Below are 27,665 nucleotides of genomic sequence, written 5' to 3' on the forward strand. Positions count from 1 at the left end.
ACCAATAATTAGGGTGCCAAAGGGTGAAGAGAACATGTCATTTTGTTTCTGGGGCAGCTGGGAAGGATGGGACAGAGGGACATCAAACAACCCACAGCTGGAGGAAAACAGAGGGTAAAGGAGAGGTTGAGAGGAGAAGAAGACAAGAGCATGCAAACAGGTGAAAAGCAGAAAAAAGCAAAATGGGGGAGAGAGGGGAAAAGACATCTTTGATTTCAGGGGTAAGCAAATTTTCCTTTGACTCTATTGTTCATTCTTGGTGTCTTCACTATTTTGTTTTCTTTTCATTTTCATTTGTTTGTAGTCAGCTTGGCCATCTGGGATATGCACACACGCATTGAATTGCTAACACAAAACACAAAATATTGGTTTAGGTAAAAAAACATTTCAACAAACCTACCAGTAAGGGTCCTTTCATTCCCAAATATCCATGAGCTCACAATTTTAATGAACAATATAAGACATTTTGAATGTGCTGCGACATATAAGTCGGTGGGTTTTCCCCTTTCTCTGTCCTTTTATAAGAAGCAACTCAAGGGAACTTCCATGAACAGAAACAGATAAATGGCTGTTACACTCAGTGGGTTTACTGAAACAGCATGGCCATGGAAGGCCTGAGGGTTGTCAGTTAAGCCTCACGAGTTTCAGTATCAATCACTGTGTTGCCATTAGGTATAGTCAGATAAATCTCAAATTGATCACACCAGTGATTGCAAAATATGATAAGTACACTATTGTTACAGACTACTGTACTATTAACATGTATTTGGTGAAGCATGACTTTATTGTGTGAACAAATGTGTGTTACAGAGCTCTCAGAGACTCACCCCAGAGTGTGAAGGCTATGTAATCAGACATAAAGCTATTAAGCTGCCACAGTGAAAACAGACTTTCAGACATGTTACCTAGACATTGACAAAATTCCCAGTATTCCCTGACTGGCATTTGGAGGCTCTCAGAATTCCTGTGTCATAGCCCTGTGACTACCCACTGCAGCCAACCAGTCTTAAATATGGCTGTTTGCCACAGATGGGGAAAAGAAAGGAGAAGCATGTGTTAAGGGTGATAAGATGTACAACATGAATGTGTGTTGTTCCATATAATGGGTTGTCTTATAGGCACAGACAAATGCATATTAACAGAGAAAACAATACAATGGCGTCATTTCTCCCTGTGCTGCTCCTGGCATCCTTATGAGGATTATAACTTAACTCTCACTCATGCCCCGTTCACCGTATGTAGATTGATTTATGACACATTATGGACATTGCATCATAGTGCCCTGTCCGTTTATATGTTACTCATATATCTTTCACACACAAATACAGTATATACACCCACACATGCACACACAATCACAAAGAAATCGAGGTTGTAAGAGAAGTTGTGAAATTCTCAGTTTTGGCAGTTTCATAGCCATGTTGAGAACAGCTGTGGCTTCAGTCATCTGGGAGTCCACGGGAAAAATGCTTCTTTGCAATAGATCTGAAATGTTGTGGGTTCCGCCACTTCATACAAACACAAAACAGGTAGGAAAAAATTATTATATCTATCCATCCTGTTCAATCCCTCCACACCACAACAATAATTTACAGTTGACAGGTAAAGTAGTTTCTGTTATTTACAATTCTCACCTCTCCTCACTCCTCAACATAAAACCGTGGAAAGTTAAAAAGCCAAGCAGTATTTTAAGGGTTTACAAGGCATAAACAGTCCTCAACTCAGAACCCAAACATCCAGCCAGGGGGATATTTTGCATCCATTTGTGTTTAAACTTCTCTAACTTTTTGACCTCCGTGCCAATATTACCATAACCTTTCTCGATGGAGACTTGAGGATTTTGTCAGTACTGGGTTTTGATTGTAGGCCAGTAGGTTTACATCAACTTCTGAATCGATGAGATAGCTCCCTGACATGCCATGACGGTAAAATCAGTCATTACATTGCCATCTTTTGATTGAGAATCAGTGATGAAGAGAAACTTCATTACTGAAAAAAAAATGGTACTCTACAAGTTTTATGTTCATTACACACAAAGAGGAGGTGATACACTGTGAATCGATTGAACACGTTTTGTCAGTTATGTTTAATCCATCTGTTTTGTACTATGGTATCTTTAATTTAGATTTTTTTATTCTTCATTTTTTCTGTTATTGCCTAAATGAAAAAAGGGGGCTAACAGAGAAGGCAGGTCTTAGAAAAGTGAAAAACAAGAAGCGGGGGGAGCAGTCAAAGCAAGATCAAGATTGATGTGTGTCCAAAGCTTCACAAGCTTCCATGATGATTCACAGGAAGAGATATTGATTTTGGATACGTATGAGGATACACTACAGGATCCTGTCCACATGCCACAAACACAGACACACAAGATGAGATGTCATAACATTCATACTGAAACAACTTATTAAAACATGCCAACAGATTTCAGAAACTTTCTCCCAACATTTCTCCTCACATCCCTCCCAACCGTTGTCTTTTTTCCCTCCCACCCCTCAAGCCAACCCCACCTCACAAACACACCCCTTTAAATACGTGTGTGTGTGATTGTCCTCCTCCCTCAGTCTCTCCATGGCCAGACTGTGGCAGCACCTCAGCTCCCTGAGGCAGGGTATAGCTCTCGCTTTCCTCTACTTCATCTGTCTTTTTTACCCACCCTCAGGTGCTCTTTCTTGGGATTTCAAAGCCAGTCCATCCCCTCTGGAGGTAAGACATCCACATGGTCATGGAAAAAAAATAAAAATATAATTCATAAATATCTAAATGCATGTTACAAGCTTTTTTAAAGTTATGGCATCATATAGATTCTATTTTGTTGTTATTATGGACACAACAGCTAAAATCCAACCAAAATTTGCAGATGAAGTTTAACTTCATGGCAGAACATCAGTGTGTTCCTCACTAATGCTAACTATTCATTAACAGAATAAACTATATAAGATTGGGAATAAAGCAGACATGACATATAAAGAACAGAAGAGGTACAGTGTTAACTTGAAAAATTGAGATGTGTGTGGAGGAGGAATAGAAAAGAAGACCAACTCAAACCAACTGTTGGACTGTTGGCTGCGTGGGCTTTGTGATTTCCAGCAGGAGAGAGGGAGAGTTGGAGTCCAGGGTGGATGAGTGAATATAAGAAAAAAAGTGCAGCAATGTGATCCAGCGGAATTTATGAGTACATTGTTGAAATGAATGATTGTAATGGAGAAACTGTGGTACACAGAGCATGCAGAGGGTGTCCTTACATATGCACGAGTAGGCCAATGTACTCATGTTTTTACCTTTGGCTTTGTGCTCATAAAAGTGTATGAATGTGTGTGTTGGCAGGGGTTTGAGGTGGTGAAGGGGAATTTCTCTCTGACTTTCCTCCGTCTTGGCTACCATAAGATTGCAGAAATTCCTGCCGGAGCAAGAAACATCAAGATTCAGGAGACAATAAAGAGCCGAAACTACCTAGGTACACAAATACACACACACACACACACACACACACAAAGACAGAAACATTTTCAGCATGGCAAACAATGCAGTGATGGATGAACATAGGGTTTTGCTCTAGCTCTGCAGACCCAAACTGGTGTCTCCATCATCAATGGGAACTGGGTCATTGACAGGCCTGGGATCTTCACTGCTGTTGGAACACAGCTAATTTACAGACGACCTAATGAAATCCGTTCTCGAAAAGGAGAGTCTATCACTGCACCTGGGCCACTGACTGAGGACCTGCATGCTTTTGTGAGATGCCAAAATAGCAACAGTTGCATCAACTTGATATTATTCTATATGTTATATATAAATGGATACAAAAACAAATTTGCTTCTATCATCTCTTCTATAGTTGATCTACCAGCAACCAGGTCCAAGTGTATACTATGAATACAGTGTGCCTTTACAAAACACACACCCCACTTCTGAGTCAGACACATTTTCTTATGTTCTGCCAATGGGTAAGTACACACAGAAGGATAAACACACAAACCCACTCTTAATTATTATTAGATTATTATTTTATTAACGTGACACTAAATGACCACAAAGACATTTTCTCATAGAAATATTCTGGTTTTGATTCGAGGGGCATAACAAGCAACAGATGCCCCTACTTACATGTACAATATGGCATTTGTGTGTGTGTGGTTTAGCACTCACTTCAGGGTCAAAGTAATGCCATCATGTATCATTTTCAGCAAAACTGTCCTTTTGAAAATTTATTAGAATTTTGATAACATTTATGTAGGAGAGCAGCCAAGCTCAATTCTGGCCAAGAAGATTTTACTGCACACAGAGACAGTTATCAGGGCCACTTGGGTCAGATTTAATTTCATTACCTAATATTCAACCCTCATTAAATGAATAACTTCATGTGTACCTGCCCAAACTGGAAAACAATTACTCAATATAAAGACATTCCCAGAGTTAGGTGGTGCCATGTGGAAACTATTCTAGTCACCTGACTCTGTGTTGGTAAGAATGACATGGTTACCCATTTAATAAAAAAAGAAAAGATTGCACTATATGAGCATCAAACCCCAACTCTAAAATGCCACTGTCGGTTAAACTTAAGAGAAAGACCTTTTTCCATAATTATATTAACTTTTTTGTTTTCTGAGGTGATACTAGAGATGTTTCCCTTCTATACAGAAATATTTTTGTTTTCTCCAGCTGTAACAAGCTCCTCAGTTTTCTTTTTAGTATCGATATTGATGATTTTTGTTTTTTTCCAAGTCCAAGTTTACTGCATTTGCACCAATGCTGTGCACTGAGTACTTTACTGCATGTCCAGGTTAAATCCCTGCAGGAACTCCATTGTATTAATTGATGGTCTGAGTTTTTCATCCTACAAAGAAAAACAAGAGTTTTGTGATCTATATAGACCACAAGGGTCTAGCTGGAAGAGACATACACCTCAAAATGTTTCTAGCAAGTACAAGGGCTAAAGTCTCCTTTTCTATAGTAGAGTACTGTTTAAATTTTCTAGAGAAATAGCACACAGGAAGCCCCACCTCTGGTGGGCCGTCTTGAAGGAGAACAGCTCCAATGCCTTCATAACTTGCATCCATAGCTAATTTGAAGGGCCTGTCAAAATCAGGAGCAACAAGTACAGGAGCATTACTGAATAGCGCTTTAAGATTTTTAAAGGCACATTGACATGTATCTGACCACACAAATGGAACCCTTGGCCTAAGCAGAGCAGTTAAAGGAGCAGCAACAGAGGCAAAGTTTTTACCGAAACTCCTTTAATACCCTGCCATCCCAAGGAAATGCTTCAGCTCATGGCAAAATGCAGGAACACTAAACTTAACACTCGCTTTTACTTTAGAGCCAATGGGGAAAACTATACCGTGGCCAACAACCTTTACTAAATAGGTAACAGTGGCTTGTCCAAATTCACATTTGGCAAGGTTCAAGGTCAAGTTGGCATTGGCTAAGGTACTGAATACATCTGCCAACTGACTTACATGCTGGGACTAACTAAAGCTGTAGACAACAATGTCATCAAGGTAGACTTCACAACCTACAACTCCTTTCAGTAGGAAGTTGGAATGAGGGAGATCCATTTCGCATTGCAAAAGCCATGACTGTATATTGACAAAGTCATCATCTGTCACAAAGGCTGAAATTTCACAGGCTCTCTCATGGAGAGGAACCTGCCAATAGCCCTTTAAGAGGTCTAACTTTGTAACAAAATTAGCAGTAACACAATCATCTAGTCGAGGAAGAAGATAACAACTAGGCTTAGTTAATGAATTGACCTTCTGAAAGTCAGTACAAAAGTGATGTGTTTTATCGGACTTGTCAACAAGCAAGCAAGGTTGAACTCTGTGAAATGGTACTACGTTTAGCAATCCCATGGTCCAACATGTAATCAACTTTATGAATGCAAAGAATGCTTTGGATACTCCAAATAACTCAAATGAGCACCTAAGTCGGACAAGATTTCAAATTTGGTAGCCTCCCCACACAGATTTCTGATTTGGCATCAGTGTCCTTAACTTCAGAAGCCCTGGTTAACACAGGAACCTGCTTCACATCTGGCAATCCAGTTTTTTTTCTGTCAAAGTAAGGTTTAATTAGGTTAATATGACATAAGCCTGTTTTACGCTTACGATCGGGAGTTTTAAGTAGTCACACTCATCAACCTGGCAGTCATTCACTTTGGCTATGGCTCCTTGTGACTCAGGATTGTAGACAAATGAGGTTCAATGCTAAACAGACAGCTGCTGACGCACCTGAGAGAAGAAATTTGTACCTTGATCAGTCTAGACAGTCCTCGGAAGCCCAAACAATGTTAAAAACTTGATTAAAGCTTTAGAAACTGCTCTTGCTGTAATTTTCTGTAAAGGTGCAGGTGGAATTTTCCGGCTTACCTACAGTTTGGCACACATGGCATGTTTTGCAATAATGATCAACATCCAATTTAACACCAGGCCAATAAAAATGATGCGACACTCTATCTAAGGACTTTCTGAATGCCACGATAAATATTTGGGACAACGACTTGGAATACACTACTCAGTCATCCTAACAAGACATCTGAGGAGGGGTCCCCTTCCTCATAAGGATACCAACTCTCAAAAAATACCCACAAGGAACTTCTTTAATTGCATCCTCTGAAACATCTTCAAATAGAGGGGATAGGGTACTATGCTTTCTTTGTTCAAACTTAAGCCCCTTATGAGAGGAAAAAGTTTTACTAAGTGCCAGCACATCACCACTAACTAGACATGTATCAGTAAGAGCAACTTCTGACTCAGACTTTTTCTTTTGGGCTTTGATCATGGCACATGTTGGGACACATACAGGAAATGTATCTGGATACATGTACATTGCAGACAATGTGAAAACAAATTTAACTATCCATAAAAGAGAAATCAACAGTGTGCTTATACTACGGGCCTTCAACACTTACACTTAGCTTTTATTTCTTGTATCATCCAATCATTTTACTTTTATTGTCTCTATAAAATGCTTTAAATGATCTCCTGCCTCTAACCTTCACTTCCTAATAATTCTAGCTGAAGGTTCATCTTCTTACTCAGGTGAAAAAGTCGAACAAGGCGACAGCAGTAACAATGATATCAGGGAGATGTCCCCGCCTAATCAGGTTTCATCTGATCCCAGTGTGAATGCTGACGCTCAGCCCACCTACACCTGGAGAAAGAGTGGGAACATAGAGTGCAGTGTGACCTGTGGTACTGGTAGGGAAACACATTCAATTCACAAAAGTATACACATATAAAAACATTGACATATTTGCATTTCAGCACAGGAAGCACATTTAAGCAATCTTAAGATATCAGGATGTTAGAAAATCCGTGACGAGCAAAATTTAATTCACAGCTACAAAAGTAGCTGCTGAACACCTAGAGGACTTTGTGACTTATTATTTCCACGAATGAAAGCTACTTTATTTTCACTATTTCTATCTATAGTCATATTTTAGAGACAAATCCACATAAGTTGTTTAGTCTTTCTCCTGTTTCTGTGTGTTTATGCACATGCACTTTCCAGACAGACATCAGGTGCTCTGGGACTGTGTAGAGAAAGATTCCCAGGTGACTGTTCCTGCTGATCTCTGTGATCCTGCTCTTAAACCAATATACCAGGATGAAGACTGCATCTCCCAGCCCTGTCCTGCATAGTGAGACAAATACACCTGATTTCCTGTTCAGTGATTATGACACACACACACACACACAGACATAAACACACACATTTTTAGTTCCACACGGGTTTCCCAGTACGCTATCACCACTCGCACACACACTCCTGCCATAAGTCATACTCGAACACTCTCACGACTCACTGTGGTGTGGCTCGGATTTCTTATATTGAAATATATTATATTATATTTTATTTATATTATATTTAATACTGTACTGCTACATCTTAACATTGCAAAGATGTAGCAGTATGGTAGCTTGCCACAAGCTTGGCACACCTTTTTTTGGGCATTTTCTTCAATTCTTCTTTGCAGTATCTCTCAAGCTCCATCAGGTTGGATGGGGAGCATCGGGGCACAGCCATTTTCAGATCTCTCCAGAGATGTTCAGTCAGGTTCAATCTCGGCTCTGGTTGGGGCACTCAAGGACATTCACAGAGTTATCCCGTAGCCACTCTTTTGTCATCTTGGCTGTGTGGTTAGGGTTGTTGTCCTGTTGGAAGATGAACAGTCGCCCCATTCTGAGGTCCAGCGTCATGTCTGGAACAGGTTTTCATCAAAGAAGTACATTGCTGCATTCATTTTTCCCTCGATCCTGACTAGTCTCCCAGTTCCTGCCACTACAAAACGTCCCCACAGCATGATGCTGCGACCACCATGTTTGTACTGTAGGGATGGTATTGGTCAGGTGGTGAGCAGTGCCTGGTTTCCTCCAGACATGACATTTAGCATTCAGGCCAAAGAGTTCAATATTTTTTTCATAAGACCAGAGAATTTTGCTTCTCATGGTCTGAGAATACTTCAGGCGGGCTGTCATATGCCTTTTTCTGAGGAGTGGTTTCCGTCTGGGCGCTCTACCGTACAGGCCTGATCGGTTGAGTGTTGAGTCCTGGTGGACCCAAACTTCTTCTATTTACGGATGATGGAGGCCACTGTGCTCATTGGAACCTTCAATGCTACAGAAATGTTTCTGTACCCTTCCCCAGATCTATGCCTTGATAGAATCCTGTCCTAGAGGTCTACAGACAATTCCTTGAACTTCATGGCTTGTGCTCTGACACGCAATGTTGACTGTGAGACCTTATATATAGACAGGTGTGAGCCTTTCCAAATCATGTCCAATTAACTGAATTTCCCACAGGCAGAATCTAAATAAGTTGTAGAATCATTTTTTTAATTTTTATTTCTAATAAATGTCTAAAGATTTCTAAAGATTTCAAACAAACTTCTTTCACGTTGTCATTATGAGCTTTTGTTTGTAGATATTTGGGGAAAATAATGAATTCAATCCATTTTGGAATAAGGCATAACAACATAACATACATAATAAAATATGGAAAAAGTTAAGTGCTGTTAATACTTCTGGATGCACTGAAACTTTCTAATGTGAGCACAGCAGCAAAAAAGGATTCCAAAATACTTGGAATAGAAACATTTAAACTGTACAGCATAAACTGGCTAGTTTTATTCTATTTTTAGAGTAAACTGCACTTTACCTGGTTTCCAGTAAGCTATGGTAAACTGAACAGACACAAACTGCGGACAAACATAGTTGCTGGGACATGCATTTATGAGACAGGTCCTTATGTAACCATTATAACAAATCTTTTGTAATGAACGAGGAGTGGCTCTTTATTTATCCCAGCCCTCTGGCTTCTGTGAATGGCTCCTAGCTGGGACGTTGGGGAGTGGTCAGAGTGCAACAGGAGGTGTGGGCCCGGCACTCAGCACCGCCAGGTCATCTGTCGCCAGGTTACTCACATTCATGCCAACGGGAGAGAGAGCTCAGTTATTGTGGCGCCAGATCTGTGTGGATCGTCCAACCAACCAGTGACCAGGTCTCCATGTCAGCTGAAGATTTGTAGTCAGTGGGAGATACGATCTCAGTGGAGCCCGGTGAGAAAACACACATAGACAATTAATCAATTGCAAGTGAAAGTCATACATACATACATTCACTTTACTTATGTTAAAATAAAGAAAAATCACCAGGAAAACCTTCCTCACCATAGTCACTAGAACTCCTTAAGCAAATTGTCCCTTTTTGAAGAGTGTTATATTTCATACATACTGTATATACTACATTGTATGATTATTATTTAAGGTTTGTAGTTTTAAATATAAAATATACTGTATTTTATGAGAGGTAGTTTCTATATTTAAAAATAATCTACATTAAGTAACAAATGCAGTTGCTAAATTAAGTAGTGGAGTAAGAACTGCATAATAGCAAATAATACAGTATTTTACTTGGTAATGTACTGTTATATCCTTGCATACAATAATAGTAGTTAATTTAATGTGATAAATCCTTAAGTTAATAATTGTTGACATTTTAGGAAGAGGCTCATCACCTTTTGGCACCCTGATCCTGAATTGGATCAGGGCAAGGTGGGTTGTACCGTACATTTAGAGCAAAATTGTTTAGGCAAAAATAAGGAAGCAACCTGGCATGCACCTTGAAGGACATCACACTGCACTTAAGTTACACAGCAGGAGGGTAGTGAACCTGGGGTGAATGCTCAGCACATCAACACCCACTATCAAACCCACAAAGAAGTCAAGGAAGTGATTAGAGCAGCCTGAACTTGATAAGCAACTCATCAAAATACAACACAAAAACTCCTTTCAGATTCCTGCATTATGTTACTAATTATCTACTAACTACATAAGAATGCCTGACACAGAACCACAGAGGGGAGAGCCACCATGCTGCCAGGGTGGATGGAGAACTGAGGAGTGCTGCTCAGTATGGTGTCAGTTGATCTTTGAGGCACGCTGGAAATGGAGAAAGCACGGATAAAACACTGTGTTTCAGCAAGAATCAGAGACCTCATCCTGAACACTAAAAAGTTAGTCTCAGTCTAAGAGTCACTCTGCAACACACTGCACTGATAATCAGTGATGAGGTAAAGCATTACACTGACCACCATGAAGATCTTAAGTTATCCTATTCCCAGTTTCTCAATCTCCCAAATAGTTTAAGTAGCATGGACTAACTGCGAGAATGTAACTGCCTGCAGGATTACCAGGACAGAGCTGTAACTGTAACTCAGGAAGACTGTATCCTCTCAGGCTCATCAAACATTAACTGCTAGGCTGCTGGCAGACACTTTAACATGTCTGCTGTGCGCAGAAAGGGTCCAAAAACACATCCTGAGCTGCTGCCCATGAAGTCTTTGGTGAGGGCTGGTATCACTGACACCACGACCAAGTACTTGAGAAAGGGGACTGCTCACCCCCAGCTGGGTCACACTGGGAGGGTGCGCAATGATTAAAGACTTAAAATACCTACTGATCACAGAAGAATTACTGATGATCTTGAACCACCTTAGTGCTATAGATGTATTGTAGAATTAAGTTATACATTTCAGCACTTAAGTAATTAACACACACCCAAAAGCAAAATCTAGCTTTATCAATAATTGTTGCATAATTTACTACTGCAATGCTGGAATTATTATAAATGCTGTTGAATACGATGAACCTCTGCATTTTCACTCAAGAAAATGATGTTTCTCCTCTTCCCTCAACTCCTCTCTCTCCTGCTCTGTTTCCTCCAGTGTTCGGTGCCATGTGGGCTTGGCCAGCGCATCAGGGAGGTGGTGTGTGTGAGCAACCAGGGTGATGTGGAGGAGGATGAGGAGTGTAACATGAACCTAAAGCCAGACACACTACAAAACTGTGACATGGGAGCCTGTGCACGCAGCTGGTTCACCTCCCTCTGGAGCCAACGAGTAATGCTGTGTGTGTGTGTGTGTGTGTGTGTGTGTGTGTGTGTGTGTGTGAGACATATAGTAGGCTAGTGTGGTACGGGAAAGGGAAATAAATCATGTTGAAATCAAAAAGCACGGATATGTGTGTTATAATCCTCAGTGCTCTGCAGAATGCGGTGGGGGCAAGCGAACCCGGACGGCAGTATGCCTGATGGATCATGTGACTGATCTCCCATTGGACAGCTGTGAAGGGGAACGCCCAGCAGAAGTAATATTTTGTGATGCAGGCCCATGCCAAAACCAGCTGGAGTGGTACGCAGGACCTTGGGGTCAGGTAATTTACATACATGTATGAAGTTCCCACACCTTAAACATAATCAATTTGATGCAACACCTGGTATTTGTGTGTGGGTTTTATTAAGTGTTCTACAGAATGTGGGAATGGTACACAGACCCGGAGTGTGGCTTGTCTTTTCAACAACAATGGTCGTATGGAGGTTGTGGACCAGGTAAAATGTTGTGGTCTGCCTCAGCCAACCACAGCTCAAACCTGCAGCCTGAAGCCATGTGGAGTCCAGTGGTACGTCACAGAGTGGAGCACAGTAAGTGTCTCAAAGAGTCTCTGTCCTTCTACTACATCCTTCTGAAGACTTATCGTAGTCTGACACAGAAATTAATCAACATCATTATTTGATGCATGTAATGTAGGGATAGTAATGGTTCAGTTCAAAATATAAAATGAGTACATTTTACATGTAATAGCATCTACCTACAGATAATTGTTGTTTCCCTCAGGTTTACATTGATATGAACACAACAAATAAAAGTAATTTCACCTCCATTGTACTGAGGTAGAAGCAGAATCTCTCAACATCTCAACACATAAAACTGAAACTGTTTGCTTGTCCAGGCACCACCTAAGGAATGTGAGGAAACTTTTTTAGCAGTGCACGCTTTGTATTTTTAAAGTGTATTTATTTTTATTGATAATTCAAAGGAAGTTCAGAAGTATGGGATGAGTTGAAGTGACAAAAAAGTGTCTACGTGTTTACATTCAGTGACCCTTCATATCTGCCTCTGCTCACTCTGTCTTCTGTCACCTCAGTGTTCTCGCTCCTGCAACGGTGGCTACCGTGTACGAGAGGTGCGCTGTCTCACTGACAACATTGTCCCGAGTGACTACTGTGACCCCAGTTTGTCCCCAGAGAGTCGAGAAGAGTGCAACACACAGCCTTGTGTAGCTGAGATAGGTAGGCGTCCCTGGCAGTGTTGTGCTGTAGTATGGGTGTAGTTGGGTCAGAGTTCTACCCCAGAGTCAAAGTGGACCTTACTGGAGCAGGATTTCTCTGTGATGCTGTCATTATTCATAATGTTTCTATCCTTCCACAGGGACACATTTTCTCAACCAGCAGAAATGGATAGCTTATAAGAAAACAGAAAGCATAGTTTTCTTATGACTTGTATGAAGGAAACTCCCCACCCAAATAATGTATTTGCAAAAAATGTTTTTATTGAAATAAGAGACTTTTTAGTAAGTAAAAATCAAAAAACATTTAATGTTCAAGACACATCTGACGTTCAGTGGTTCATCACTGTCTTGGTGCTACTATGATTTGTTAAGATAATGAAATGGATGATAAACATCACCATAGATGGTGCAGGTATAGTAACATAATGGTAATATTAGGCCATTTGAAAGTGTCATCATGTAGCTTTTCTTTTTTACATTATAGATAAGCATTTTAGTTGACCTTTAAAAATCACTTACAAGTAATGTACGTGAAAACACACTGAGGCATGTGATGAGAATAAATGTTTTGTGATACCTAATTCCCAGATAGGAGAGATCAGTTTTTCATTATGAGAGATAGATTTGGATTATGACATGTTCACTGAGAAATTGAAGTTATAATTTGAATCTGAACCTGCAACTTAAAAACTACTCACTGGATAATGTTGCAATTGAATTATATTGTATTAAACTGGAAATGCGCTGGATGTATAGGTAGAGCTTCTGCCCTCTACACATTCTTTAAAAACTGCAATTAAATCAGCTAATTTTTCTTTTTAACAGTTTTACACATTTATAAAGTCATGTATTTCACAGTTGTAAAGTCAATACAAAGTGGGGTCAGGTGTGGGCAGAGCCAGAATTCTGATAGGCCTCGAGGAATTGATCGTTATTAGTATAATGAATGGATTACTGAATGGTCATTTCGGGCACAGTTCAGGGCCCCCAGGATCAGGGCCTCTGTATGAAGTGAAATAAATCAAATTACTGCAGAGACACACAATTAAGCTAAAACAATGCAAGCAGACCACCAAAAAAATCAAACTGACGCTAAATGGCCACAAAGAGATACAAAGAGACAGAAAGAAACACAATTGTTCCAAAGAAATGCAAATTGGACACATTTAATTCATTTTACAAATGTGTCCTACATCTTTAAATCCTTAAAAGCCCAGACAAATGAGTGTCTTGAATAAAGCAAGCAGAGAAAGAATATTGAGTGGTGATAGAAATATTTGTTCTCAATGTAAGTACTTTTTTTTCTGTCATAGATCCATCATGCAGCAACCAGTATCACAATTGTTTGGTGGTGGTTCAAGCCCGACTCTGCGTTTACCCTTACTACAGAAGCGTCTGCTGCGCCTCCTGTTCTGAGATGCAGAAAACATATCCTAACCACATTCGCAGGTGATGCTGCCACAGAAGGTCACAAATCTAAAAAAAAAATACAATAAAAAGCTGTGAAAACGAAACCTAGATGTAGTTCTGAGTAGGCAGTGTCTGTGTGTAGAGCATGGTTTAATATTCAGTCACACACAGATTAGGACCAGATAAACAGCTGCTGTCTTGTTTTATAAAAATGTCAATACCCACATTTGCTGCTGTTTAATCATGCTGTGGTTTCATCTGACACCAAACTGGATGAAAATAGCTTGAAACTTTCACATTATAACAACAAACGCACTTCTGCTAGAACTTCTCTTTCTATAGTGTGAGAGTGTGTTTTCATTCTTACTTTAACTTTAAACTGGACTGGTCACATTTGGTTTTGCATTTTTACTGTATATTTATACTTAATAAAGTATATGATACTGTTTTGATTGTGTTATTGTAGAGTTAACTGAGAATATTAAAACAGTTTGAAGTGCAGTTCTCTGTCATAACTAGTAGTGGCAGGGCTATTATTAACAACTTGGACAAGCAACAGATCATAATCAGTAGGTGAATCAACAACTCTTCACACAAAGGCTGAACATCATCGTCTTCATGAAGGGAGAATTTATTGCAGGACTATTAGACTGCATTAGTTGTAGCTTGGTGTGCTAAGAATTATCATGGTTTGTGATATCAGTGTAGTTAGCAACAAACTGGCAAAGAGTGCAAATGTGATGTGTAAATTGGCCTTAGCACTATTATAACATTATGCAATAATGTGTGGGTTTATTGGATTGTTACAATTTTACTTGTTTGTAGATGGGGCCCCATTTGCATGGAGTCTGTATGTGCCTGCATCCATGTTTTCACCCATGTACTCCTGTCTTCTCCCACAGTCCCAAGTCCTTCTAAGTATGTTAACAGAGACTTCAAATTGACTGTAGGTGTGACTGTGTGAATAGTTAAGTGCCTGCGTCAGCACTAACAGTCTCACAACTTGTTTGGGGTGCACTGTCACCCAGGTGAGTGGTTATAGCTAATGGATAGATGGATGTTAACATGAGTCTGATAGATAGGTGGGTCTGATTTTTACTTTTGTTACATGCTTTTGGGTGGTTTATTTATTTTTCTATTTATAACAATAAATTATTGTGTGATCTAGTGAAGTTAAAATTATGTGGAGTGAAGGAATTAATCTGTCCAGTCAAAAGGAGACCACTCTACCTTTGTATTCATTCAACATAGTAATACCATTTCTTTAATGGGGCAGCTGGGTTGACAGCATGGTCAAAATTCAATCACGAGAACTTAAAAGCACAGAAAAAAAAAAAAAAAAAACACTGATTGAACACTAATGAAAAATGCAAGATGCATTCTCTGCTTCATTAAACAAATTAAAAATAGCATGAGAACCAAGCAGAGACTTGAGTACGAACACAGGCTCCCATTTTGCAGCTTTATACATTATCTTTAGAAATGTTCCCGTGGTGCTCCAGAGCCTTTGTGTCTATGGATGCAAGGCTGCACTGGTAAGTCCATAATTGTAGGCTGTCGAAGATGTGCAGTAGGAAAATATTATTTAGGGTGAGCCTAGGCCTTTGGCATTGAGGGATGCAGGGTCCACATTCGCCTGTAAAATCCACGTCTTCACTAAATTGCTTGGACACCAGTTCCCCAAAAACATTCAAGGCTCTCTTACCATGCTGATAACCCATTCTGTGTATAGACAGCAAGCTAGGTTTCTCTATACAGAATTGACAGCCTCTTCCCTCTTTTTTGCTTTTTCTTCTATAGATGGCTCTTTTTTTGCTTCTTCCTTGGCATTGAGTACCAGATAGTAAGACATTGACTCAAACAATGAACTCTTAAAAACACTGTTAGCCACACCAACTCTCCTCATACTCCTACCCCACAACCCAAAATTGTCCTTGAAGTGAACAATCACCATTTATACAAGTCAGTTCTGAAAATACAATAACCAGTGATATTTTTCCACTTAAATGTCATTGTTAACAAAAAAATATACTTCACTTCCCATCTGATTTGTTCAGCTTATCAAATGCAATTACTGGTTTGTTTACTTCGTAACATCGTACCAACAATCACTGATTTCAATATTGTATTGTTAAGTTTTACAAAGACATAAATATAGGATACAATACAGTAAAAAATACAAAATAAAGTTCATATAGTTATTATTAAATGATAATTTATCAGAGGCAAACCCAGAAATGGATCTTTGACACTAGGCAAAAAACACTAGAATTACCCCCTGAGGTCAAACGATAGGAGAATAGCCATGCCTCAAACTAGAGCTCAGTCACACACTACTTTCATATCATTCGTACGTAGTGTACTATGAACAGGACCACAGGCAAAACGTGAGTGTCCTCTGTAGTACATAGTCAGTGTGTACTATGCAAGTGCCCTAGTTTGGGCATTATTACTATACTGGTGAGACATTAAGCTAATGAAAACTTGAAGGCACCATTATGTGAGGCTGAATATGCCTCAAAACTTGAACACAACAGTTGTGATATCACTATATTACTATTCAAAATTGTAAAGAACAACGGGGAAAATTAAACAGTTTACAGCTTCAGGTATGGTTCAGGTCTGACAACAACGAGGCAGTGAATCAGGTTAAGGCCAAATTACTTAAGATCGTCCAATTAGAACGTGCTGACAGTAAAGATGATGTTAGTGCTGACAAATCACACAGCTTTTCAATATGATATCAGTTTTTATACCAGAATTCATATATTGTCATAGCCTTGTTCCCTACATAGATAAACGTTAAATTAATTACATTAAACAAGGCTTTTTTTGCTCTTCTCTGAGAGTTTGTTATTATGCACAATAATGTATAAATGTACGTTACAAGAATATACACGGGCTTCAGTCTATAATATCTTGTTAAGGAGTACATCCAAGCATTCAGGGTGAAGACTTTGGCTTTGAAAAGTTAGTCCACATATGCACAATTATGAAACACATGTAGAAAATGCACCATAGAAATAAAGACTTAAAAAATAAAGGACAAACAAAAACGGATTAAATGGCTCACACTCGGACTTACGTCATTTAAGACCATTTGCTCATGCAGAAAAAAATATTTCCTCTCAAATTAATTGGGGAAAAAAAAAAAAAAAGGTTTTCAAGTTACAACTTTCCACACCCTGCCATTTTATTTGCGACCACTGACTTGTTGAGGGCTGAAAAGGAACTTCAAAAGGAAATTCAAAAAGGAACAATGAGTGGGATTTGGAGAATTTTAAGGGGTAATGTTCAAGTTTGTCATTCGTCATGTGCAAGTCAGTATAAAAATGCTACAAGTCGTACAACGCTCTTGTCAACAAGACAGGTTGAGGGCAGTCCAAGTCCCCCTGTATTTTGCTAAATAAAAAGGGGCTTGGAAACCGGCAGGACAGCTTGCTCAATGAGTGATGCAATGCACAGGCTCCACTCCCTGTATTTTTTTCCTGCCACTCTTCACCTCCTCCCTCTATACACTTGTAAAGGAAGAGCATTTGTGGGAGTTTGCATCATTACATCAAGAGCCAAAACAGTATGCCCATTCTTTGTCTCTTCTCTCCTATGGCAGAGCAGCCATTGTCCTCCTCTTCTCTGAAACGCCATTCGTTTGTTCCTATGATTTCCGCTAATGTTGGATTTCGCATTTGTCTAGTTATGGCTCCAGATGCCCGTTATTCACTGTCAGTCTCTAGGTCTGAGTCAGACCATTGCACTGGACTCAGTTTCCCATGACGCTGGGCATACTCAATGACTGCCATGTAGCAGAAGTGGTACTGGTCCCAGGTCTGGATGCTGAAAGCCCTCTGTGTACGCATCCGCCGCACTGTCTGACAGATATCAACAGTGCCAATGTCCTCTAGTCGGGATAGGCAGATGTCCAGTGTACAGAACGTACCTATACATGAATCACAGAAGGAGAGCGGTCAAAGAAGCTAAAAAACCAAAACTCAATTAACTGAAAATGTTCCTACTAACAGCAGATATAAAAAATCAACCATGGAGGCACAACAACAGGGGAAAACTTAAAACTGATTACAAAAACACTACTACATTTCTACATTTTGTCTATATAGGAAGAAATAACTATAGAATATGTGAATGTATGGTGGAGTGCTATATCCTAGAAAGTGGCTATTAAATGTATATATAAAAAAACATTTGAGCAGTTTCATACATTTCACAGTAAAAGGAATATCACCCCCTGGAGTGGCATTTGTCATTACCTGTGCGGCCAATGCCAGCACTACAGTGCACAACCACAGGAGGGCCTCCCAGAGGCCCTTTCCAAGTGGATCCTAGGCTCTGAACTGCAGCCTCCTGCCTTTGAAGAACATGCTCACGGAAGTCCAACATAGCAGAAGCACTCTTGGGCACTCCAAAGTCTGGCCAGCTGACATAGAGGTAGTGGCACACCTCCCGTCTCTCCTGAGACTAAAAAGATCAGACACGTTTATAGTAGAACACAGCAACATTTTAGACGGGTTCCTTTAAACTGGAACGCCTTATAAATCTATAAGCCTATGGGCTAATATTAATACATTATAAATATTTGTATTTATACAAGTGTTTTCCTCAGATTACATGACTATAAAAAGGTGAGACTAAAAAAACGCAAGTTGTCAACATGATATATGTATTTAAAACTCTAAATATCTAAAAACACCACAAAAGATACTTTTAAGGCCATTTTATTTTTTGTTAAATGTAAGAGACTTAGTTGAACAATAAACTTAATTAGAACTATTAATGTGGTCAGTGTGACTTACCTGTGTGTTGTAGAGTTCAAGATGCGACAGTTTGAAGTCTTGGAACACCTGGATGTGTGTGTTCCTGACTAAGAAATACCCATACTGTTCAGTCCTGCCCTCCTCAAGAGGCCAGTATTGACCACACTTCAAACGACCACGCTCCACCACCCTGAGAGCACAAAATTTCTTTAAAAAAGTGTTTATTTTACCAATTATGCACACAAACATAGTTTTCCTAAAATATAATGATGTAACCAATCATGGTTGATCTGTGATCCATACAGCTCACCACACATAGTTCGGCACAAACAAGAACCACAGACAACAAAGCTACAATGTGCAAATTTAAGCTATTTGTAGCATGAGTTTTGAAATATAGCTACTCTCCACCTTGCCCTGCCTCCCCTCGCTCTGCTGCAGCTATGATTAAATCTCGATACTCCACCACGATCTGCACCGCTCTTTGGGTCTGTGTCATCATAAAATTAAGATAAATAAAAAAGCAACAAAATGTATTGATGCTCACAGTGCAGCAAGGGCTTGGTGCTACATCGCTTGCCTGACACTGCAATTCAGAGAGGGTTCTCCAGAGAGGCCTACTTTCCTCCCACAGACATACAGACATTGTCGCAGAAAAAAATTGAACATAAAAATTACACCCCTATTAAATTAGCTGGGTTAACATTTTTGGGTTAAACTGGGTTTGACGCAGTGTGTCTGCCTGGCCCAACATATAATACATTTATGAAAGTAGCCTCACCTGGTGGTCATGACAATTATAAGTACCATCTGTTCCCACACCATGCGCCAGAAGTCAACAAAGGTTTTTGGCAAGGGACCTAAGGACACAAATGTTTATAAGGCCACAGTAACGCCAGACTGTACCATACCTATGTCTTTTTATATAGTCCCCCATGAGAAATACACTTTTCTACTAAAAATGTGTAATATAGAAATGTGTATAATGCATGAATGATTATTTAAAATGATACAGAGTAAGATAAGAATTTCTGTACTCACCTTGAGTAGCAATGTATGCATTGCTCCTCTTGTACCCATCCATGAAACTGGCATTAATATAATCTGATGTCTACAAAAAAACCATAGCAAAGCCGGGTAAGATACACTGCTTGGGTTTGGTTCTATTGTCACCTTTTAAGAGGAAACTTTTTGTTAATATATGGGTGCTGGTAACGAATGGTTTATAGTTTAAGAGAGTAGAGTCACTAGAGTCACATAAAAATACTGTGTATGTACAATAAAGTCCACAAAATATAAATACAGGTTCTCCGTTTATTGAAACTCATTTGTTAGACATTTGTTTGGCAAGAATACAAAAATATTGGCCCCCTGGACACACTGTAGTCGCTTGAAAAACAATGTTGCCAAAAACATTTTTTTTAAACCAGCTAGTGCATATAATTACGCCTAATATTCCACTTTCACACAACACAGGTAAAATAGATAAGCACAGGTGAAGACACAAAAATATGACCCTAATGTTTTAATGTTTGTTCTTAAAAAGCAACAAATAAGATTTCAACACTTATATCTACTGCCTATCTGCCTACCTTTTGCCATTTACTTTAATGTCCATCACTTATTTAGTGCTAATATGAACCAGGAAGTTAAATATAAAATAGACTACTTAAGGAATAATTTCAGGCAGCTTGTTTTAAACATGGTAGAGGTTTTAAGACTGTTTCTTATTGCTCAATATGCCTTTCAGTTCCATTTTAACCAGAAATAGAATTGGGCAACTGCACAATACATTTCAGTTGCACTTGCACTTCCCCCAGGTAGGTGGGCAATCATTTATGATAAGCCCTATGAATGTGACAGTTGCTGGCAGCAATTTTACACAATTTAACAGAAAATACTTAAATATTTTGTCACCAACTACAGCTAAGAAACACAGAAGAAGTGAATTTAATAGTTTGACTATTACCTCATCCTCGTCATCAGAGAGCTGGCAGAGTCGCACGCGTGACTGGTCTAGGCAGAGAACGTCACTGTACCTGTTCTTGATCTGATTTGACAATTTCCTGCAGACACAGAATTTAGTTCATTGTGGAACAAATGTGTTATCTGCCTTGTAATTCTTCTATACTCAAACACAGAACAAAACAAAAGGAAGAGTGCAGAAAGAAAAGAAAGAAGCAGAATGGATAGAATATATTTATATCCTACTTGGAGTAGTCAAAGCTGCCTGCCGGTGGCTCCTTGCGGATCTCCTCATACTCCTGGTAAATTCCTTTCTTCTTTTTCCTCTTCACATGCTCCACTAGCTCATGCACGGTCATGCCTCCTGGCTCTGGAATGTGAACAGACACCTCCATGCAGTGGTCCTCATCCTGACCCCACAGTGATGACAGGGGTGAGGACTGAGTTGAAGGCTGGTGGGGTGGACGAGGCAAAGACTTCTGCGGCAATGGTGGCACCCCTTCTTCCCCTTCCTCCTCCTCCTCCTCCTCTTTAATGCCCTCACTTTGAGATCTATGGGCAGAGTCTGTTACCTTGCCATCTACTGCATTTCCATCACCTTTTTGGAAAAAAGGTGTGTCGGGAGGTGTGTGTGACTGAGGAGGCGCTTGGTGGCCACAACCATTCATATTAGCATTGGGACTAGAGCCACTAACAGCCATGTTGGCTCCACTTACTGCTGAGCCATTCCAGTGTTGGTGGTTCCCTTGCAGCCTGTTTGCAGCAGAATTTGGGCTCTGTTGGTATTGGCTTAGGCCTTGAGTCCTGCCCTCCACCACACTGCAGTGGTTGTGTGGATTAGCATTGCTATCATCGTAGCAGTTAGAGTTAGCCACAGCTAGCTCAGAACTTAACTGTGTATTTATATGGGTGTGGGACAGTGTAGCACCCGTGCTTGTGTTGCTGCACTCTAAGCTGTAAGAAAGCAGCAGGCTTCCAACACAGTCGTGTGTGTCATGTTCCTGTGTGTCACCCTGAACAGTGTTTGTGTGAATGTTAACACAAGACTGGATCCAAGCCACATGGCTGTACTGGGATGTCCCACCCAGGTGCTCAGGAAGGGAAGAGACTGGGATGTGACTGGCCAACTCATGAGCTTTCACTGTACACACCTGGTTATTGTAGAACAAAACCCCACATATTTCAAACAAAAACTTAACATTTTATGACCTAATTTTGTGATGACAATAAAAACACATACCCTTTCTCTCAGCTTCTCACGCACAAAGAGGCGGAGAACTGCAAAAGGTGCTCGAAACCAAAGAGGTGATGAAACAATGAAGACACACTTTAGACGAGCTGGAAATGCACCCTGGAAAACACAAGAATTAATGAAGGAATGTGTTAGTAGTAGTAGTACAGTAGAGACAGTTTAACCACCAGAGAGTAGAAGGCAGGCAACAGAGGATGGTCCTTATACACTACTTACCTTGAGCAAATTGAGGATCTTGACACAGAGCTCATAGTCAAAATTGCCATAGCTGGAGTTGGTCATGTCATAGATAAATATGAGTCCATCTCTTTGAGTCTGGAGACTGGAGAGAAAGATAAATGTTTTAATTAAAAACAGGAGGAGGGTCAAAGAATCACCAAAGTGCAAAAAATAAAAAATAAAGAAAAAAGTTGTTTATATAACGTTAACATTAGGCCATCACCTTTCTATGGCTTTGTCCAGCTGATAAATGATGGCTTGAAGCACAGCTTTGTGGGTGGTGACATCTGGCCGATGGAGACGAGCTGTGAAGAGTGCTAAAGCCGCACCCTTTGCATCACGACCAGGCTAGTAAGAACATTAATGGGTTGTCATATACACAATTGCAAATTCAACCATGCTATGTAATTTGTGACAGTTTTAAAATCTACAAACAAGTCCACACTGACATACGTAAACACACAAAAAACAAGATATTCTTTCAAGGGATCAGGGTGTAACTACAAAATGATTAACATGGGTTTCTTTGTGTTAGGTGGTTCTTGGCATATTTTCTACTCACCAGGACTGTAAATTTGCCACTCAGTAGCTCAGAGCGTAGGGGCTCCTCATCAGGGTTGATATTAATGATGCCCTCTTTGATTCTTGTGTTCTAATTTTGATGCAATAGGGTAAAGATAGGGAAGAACAAAGAAAGCTGTTTACTTGCCAAGTCAACATGCAAATGAGTTTTAACAGCACCAAAAAATAAAGCAAAAACAAAAAAACAAAAAACTGAAAACTTTGATTTAGTCATTGCTTACTGTGTACAAAAGGAAGACCTTTCAGTAGATTTGGAAATAATGGGATGTTCTAGTGGAGGAACGTTGTGTTCTGTTTCAGCAACTAACATAGATAGTATTTGTTATGTGGATAGTCTGTCCACCCACTGTACTGGTCTGCAGTGGACCATGGTTCACAGGGATACACAGCATGTTGTGGTTCAGATCTGAACAAGAGCATGGTAATTCAAAACTTATGAGCAATTCAAATATTTTTAAAACTACAGTTCTGACTTGTCAATATATCGTGAGGGGTTGTCAGTCACATTTCAAAATAATGAGTCCATCTGTTAAGAGTCTGTACACTGGAGACAAATGAAGATTTTTAAATTAAAAACAGGAGGCGGGTCAAAGAATACTTTTCATAAGAGAGAAACAATGTAATTAAATACACCTGAAGGAAACTTGGTAATGTCGAACTGAGGTAACTGTCTGTTTATTAGTTGTGTGTTTACAACAAAGTGCAATAAATTAGGGGACAATAGTCCAATTATTGTCAGACAATAGCTAAAACAATAAATCTCATTACCATAAATGAAAAACTATGAATCTGTAAATCAATATAATGCAACCTTTGAATATCATTACTATTTAAAATATTAAATTATCTTATTTATTTTAAGTACAAACAAGAAAAGTTTATTTTTTATTTAAGGTACATATACTGTACAACAGTATAATACAAAACAATAGGGTAAACAATAATGCATTGTACAGTAATTGTTCACACCAACAAATAAGGTTGGATCTAGTTTAAAGTGGTGTAGAAATTTAAATGGCAACATTAATTAAAAAAAACAAAAAACAAAACAAATTGAGCCTTTTGGTTTAATGTTAATGTTAGAAAAAGAGTCGTCTCAGATGTGATTCCAATTAAACCACGACTGTACCTTGTATGCTTGGAAGAGGTCGATGGCTCTTGAAACGTCAAACTTGCGGGCCATAAGAAACTTTACAGCTGTAGGTTGGGAAACAAGCCCAGCACTTTGAGGCTGCTCCCTGCTATGAACCTCCCTCAGGAACTCCTCCACAGCCTGGACAGATGTGATGGAAGAGTTAGAAAAAGAAAGCAAAGTTGTTTGTGTGTGTATGGTGAGTCATGGCGATGGCAACTGACAAAATAAAGACACAAATCTGTCCCTTTAACTTGATATTTATTTACCAGCCAAAGTTACATTAATGTGCTATACAGACGAGAGCAGCAGGCTGGAATTTCTCAATAACCATTACATTTATCAATAAATGGTAATGCTCTCAGTAGAGCAGAGCAAGCACCCACATCCTGATGTATGTTGTGTCATAATCAATTTATCAGATAATGACAAAAAAATGACAAAGTACATGGCATCTGCTGTTTGAAATAGCACTTCTGGTTCCTTTTCTTTCAAGACATAGAGATGCATTTCATAAACCCAGATAAGAAAATTATAATCAATTTGTAATATGGCAACAGACGGGGTCTCCCTTAATGCTGATGTGACACCATTTGCCATACTTTTGTAAGCACACAACATAAAAGTATGAAATCATATCATTAGTGCAACGAGCCTACACACAAAAATATTAATTTAATTATCTGACTTTATAAGACCTTTGACTGTGATGGAGCATCAAAACATATATGCCAAGAATATACTAATACAATTCAGTGTTCAAAACCTTAGTATACTCAATTGCTACATCATTAGTTACACCTTGACAATCTAATGCAACCCATACAGCAGCTCTGCCATAAATTCTACTTTTTAAAAAAGTAGAATTTAATGTCTAATGAAGTGGCTTCTCAGTATATATCCTAAACACACATACATGTGAGAAACATGACCAATAATTAATTATCTAATGTTAATCAAGGCAAGAGAAGCAAAGGGACCATGTGTACATGGATTTGTTTCTCTTTTTGGAAATATTCTTAATGTTTATTGGGAAAAAAAATCCTTCAATTTCATATTCAAGAGTTTTTTACACTAGCAGATCCTAGTCTATATGTGCTGCTTTGTTGCCGAGTCCTACTCTTAAAAGTGAGACTTTTACCTTTTACCCAAGTGGCGCATAGATAACAACTCAGACTGTGCATCACAGCCACAATCAGTATACTGTATGAGACCACTAGTGACTTAACATCAGTACTACCATGGTGACCAAATAAGACAAGGAAACAAGTCACTGAACATTATCAACATTTTCATCTGGAAGTGAAAAAAAGGACAAATCTGAGCAACAGAAGTGTTTCATGTACGTTAACTTATTTTACTAATCTGTTATGACAGTGAATACTTAAGACATACAAATATAAACAGTCTAGAATGGAGCTGTCATCAGAATCGCTACGTCGCATACGTTTGCCATTAATGTCAGTCCCACCCCATTTACTAGAAAGTGATGGCAACAGCAGTGCTAGGAACCAGGGGATCATTTCTCTGAAATCGTTACCGTAAATCCGATAGGCAGGACACTACTACCTAGTTGGCTTACAGCAAGCAGTCGCGTTTAAGAATTATGATCTAGTTCAGCTTTAACTGTCTCGTGTTATATAATGAAAATTTGCTATTAAAGCAACCACTGCTTGGTCTATAACCTTCACGATTGGTCACAAATAAAATGTTACGTCTGGCAAGATAGCTGTCGAGGAAATTCCCTGCAAGTCAACAAAAGCTATTAGCCTTAGCAAACGGATAGGTTACATGTGCTAGATAGATGGCTAAACATATTATTAAATAATCTAAAAGTCACATGTTCGTGATTTAAACATAAAATGTAGTGTTGCTACCGTTGCATAACGTAAGTGATATGAACCCAACGATAACCCCACTTAGCGTAGAACGTATCACGTAAAGGGGTAATACAGATGTAAAGCCGGTTAAGTGATCCCTACAACTAGCTACTAGCATTAGCAAACGCCATCATGCACACATGCTAACTGCTGTCAGTCACACCGGAGTGAAAACGGGCCAAGGCGGTTTACTAAACCACGTCTTTGCTTGGAACATTTACAGTGATAAGAGATTATGAAAAAAATCACCGAATAAAAAATAACTGTTGAAGGGACACATACACGCTGAACACGATAGAGAGATAAGATTAAAAAAACATGAGTCCCTTACCAGCTGCTCCTGAGTTGTCAGGGCTTCCGCCATCTTGAAGCCTCCGCAACGTCGCAGCGGGCGCGCCCACCAGCCACTCGCACGCCCTACACTCAGAGACAGAGCCCAAGGCCCCGCCCATTTCCATTCACTACTACACAACACAAAACATGGCATTTATCAATACACTTTTCTATAGACAGCTCAAAACATGGTATTTACCAATACACTTTTCTATAGACAGCTCAAAACATGGTATTTACCAATATAATGTACTTTAGGCAATTTATAAATACATAGTACTGTAGCAACCCATGGTTTATGGGAGCTAACTGTGGGAGGCGGTGAAGCTAAAGCTAAGGCTAACCCTAACTGACTTAGCTAACCTAATCGGCTAGCTTGGGTGCTAGCAAGCTAACGTCAACGAACAGTTCAAAATGGCAGGCGGAAGGGAGAACACTTGCGCCCCATACACCGCACGACCCCAAGTGCCTCGAGCTGTTTGACATAAGCAATCACAACACAACTCTTGCCTTTTTACAGCTACCTCTCACAACAGAGATAGCTGAGCTTTATTTTGAACACACCCACAAGTAGCCGATCACCGTGACGGCCATTCATACACCCATCACCTTCACTCACGGTGCCGGCTAACACATACACTTTACATGACAAACCTAAACATGTGAACACACCTAATAACACTAACTGTAACGTAATCATTTAACAACATTTAACATTTAAGCAATTAAAGCACAGAACTATTCAGAACACATTTACCCATAATTCCCTCGGGGCAGATTGCATCCGCCCCCACACTAACCCACTTGCTGGGCTGTTACACTGCCCCCCCCCAAGAGGGTTCAGTGTCCCCACAACCCTCAGTCACTCAGTCCCACAACAAAGTCTCTCAACTGTCCCGGCAGACGTCGAGCATGCGCCGGTCTTTGCAGCGGCCCACTCACCGTACCAGGCTCAGCCCCAAGTCCACCATTGTTCATGCTGGCACTGGGAGTGGCCGACAAAAGACTGTCCTCCGGTTCTGTCACCGGATTCGGAGCCAGAGGATGATATGGCGCCAGCCGATCCCTGTGCAGCACCACAGGGAGACACCAGTGGACCATGCTCGTTGACCACGTGACCCAGAAACTGAGTCTCTCTCGCCAGCAAGTGGCATTTCGCTGGGTTAAGCCGCAGTCCAGCCTGACGAATGGCCATGAACACGCCTGCAAGGTTATTGATGGCGTCCTCGAAGCCCTTGGCGTGCACCAGCAGGTCGTCCAGGTAGACAACACAGCGGCTCCGTGGAATGTCCTTAAGAACACGCTCCATCAACCGTTCAAAGGTGGCAGGGGCATTGCAAAGTCCAAAAGGCATTACTTTAAACTGCCACAGTCCTTGCCCGATGGTGAAAGCAGTCTTTGAGCGGGCCTCTGGTGCCAGCTCTACTTGCCAGTACCCGCTACGCAAGTCCAAAGAGCTGAACCAACAGGATCCAGCAACATAGTCCAGGGCATCGTC

The 27,665-nt window shown here is 40.0% G+C and overlaps 2 protein-coding genes across 4 annotated transcripts; one reads left to right on the forward strand and one right to left on the reverse strand.

The window, feature by feature from the left end:
• The first annotated feature begins 2,566 nt into the window (after positions 1-2,566).
• Positions 2,567-14,419, forward strand: adamtsl7 (ADAMTS-like 7). Of its 2 annotated transcripts, none has more exons than XM_067497121.1 (12): positions 2,567-2,703; positions 3,325-3,454; positions 3,557-3,732; positions 3,836-3,944; positions 7,014-7,196; positions 7,510-7,639; positions 9,334-9,556; positions 11,224-11,397; positions 11,537-11,710; positions 11,799-11,978; positions 12,482-12,626; positions 13,939-14,419. In XM_067497121.1, exons 1-12 carry the CDS (start codon positions 2,569-2,571, stop codon positions 14,076-14,078), a joined length of 1,899 nt encoding a protein of 632 aa, XP_067353222.1. In that variant the 5' UTR covers positions 2,567-2,568; the 3' UTR covers positions 14,079-14,419. The 2 variants fall into 2 exon arrangements, with proteins under 2 accessions (XP_067353222.1, XP_067353223.1); XM_067497122.1 differs by having other exon boundaries at positions 7,038-7,196.
• Positions 14,420-16,938: 2,519 nt separating this feature from the next.
• On the reverse strand, positions 16,939-26,319 carry ptpn9b (protein tyrosine phosphatase non-receptor type 9b). Of its 2 annotated transcripts, XM_067497119.1 has the most exons (14): positions 26,166-26,319; positions 23,952-24,095; positions 23,044-23,228; positions 22,803-22,892; positions 22,464-22,588; positions 22,238-22,343; positions 22,010-22,120; positions 21,016-21,920; positions 20,774-20,870; positions 19,846-19,915; positions 19,586-19,664; positions 18,844-18,994; positions 18,301-18,508; positions 16,939-17,972 (listed from the first exon to the last, which is right to left on the reverse strand). In XM_067497119.1, exons 6-14 carry the CDS (start codon positions 22,301-22,303, stop codon positions 17,749-17,751), a joined length of 1,911 nt encoding a protein of 636 aa, XP_067353220.1. In that variant the 5' UTR covers positions 22,304-22,343; positions 22,464-22,588; positions 22,803-22,892; positions 23,044-23,228; positions 23,952-24,095; positions 26,166-26,319; the 3' UTR covers positions 16,939-17,748. The 2 variants fall into 2 exon arrangements, with proteins under 2 accessions (XP_067353220.1, XP_067353219.1); XM_067497118.1 differs by lacking the exon at positions 23,044-23,228.
• Between the last annotated feature and the right edge of the window lie 1,346 nt (positions 26,320-27,665).

The sequence above is a fragment of the Channa argus genome, chromosome 3 (assembly GCF_033026475.1).
Source record: "Channa argus isolate prfri chromosome 3, Channa argus male v1.0, whole genome shotgun sequence".
Lineage (NCBI taxonomy): Eukaryota > Metazoa > Chordata > Actinopteri > Anabantiformes > Channidae > Channa > Channa argus.

Coding starts and splice junctions, on each gene's coding strand:
- ptpn9b (XM_067497118.1), bottom strand. CDS start 26,198: ATGGCGGAAGCCCTGACAACTCAGGAGCAGCTG. Junction 22,589..22,802: donor GTGGCAAATTTACAGTCCTG/GTGAGTAGAAAA, acceptor TGTTCTTACTAG/CCTGGTCGTGATGCAAAGGG. Junction 18,509..18,843: donor TTGAACTCTACAACACACAG/GTAAGTCACACT, acceptor TGATCTTTTTAG/TCTCAGGAGAGACGGGAGGT.
- adamtsl7 (XM_067497121.1), top strand. CDS start 2,569: ATGGCCAGACTGTGGCAGCACCTCAGCTCCCTGAGGCAGGGTATAGCT. Junction 3,455..3,556: donor AAAGAGCCGAAACTACCTAG/GTACACAAATAC, acceptor GTTTTGCTCTAG/CTCTGCAGACCCAAACTGGT. Junction 3,733..3,835: donor CTGAGGACCTGCATGCTTTT/GTGAGATGCCAA, acceptor TCTCTTCTATAG/TTGATCTACCAGCAACCAGG.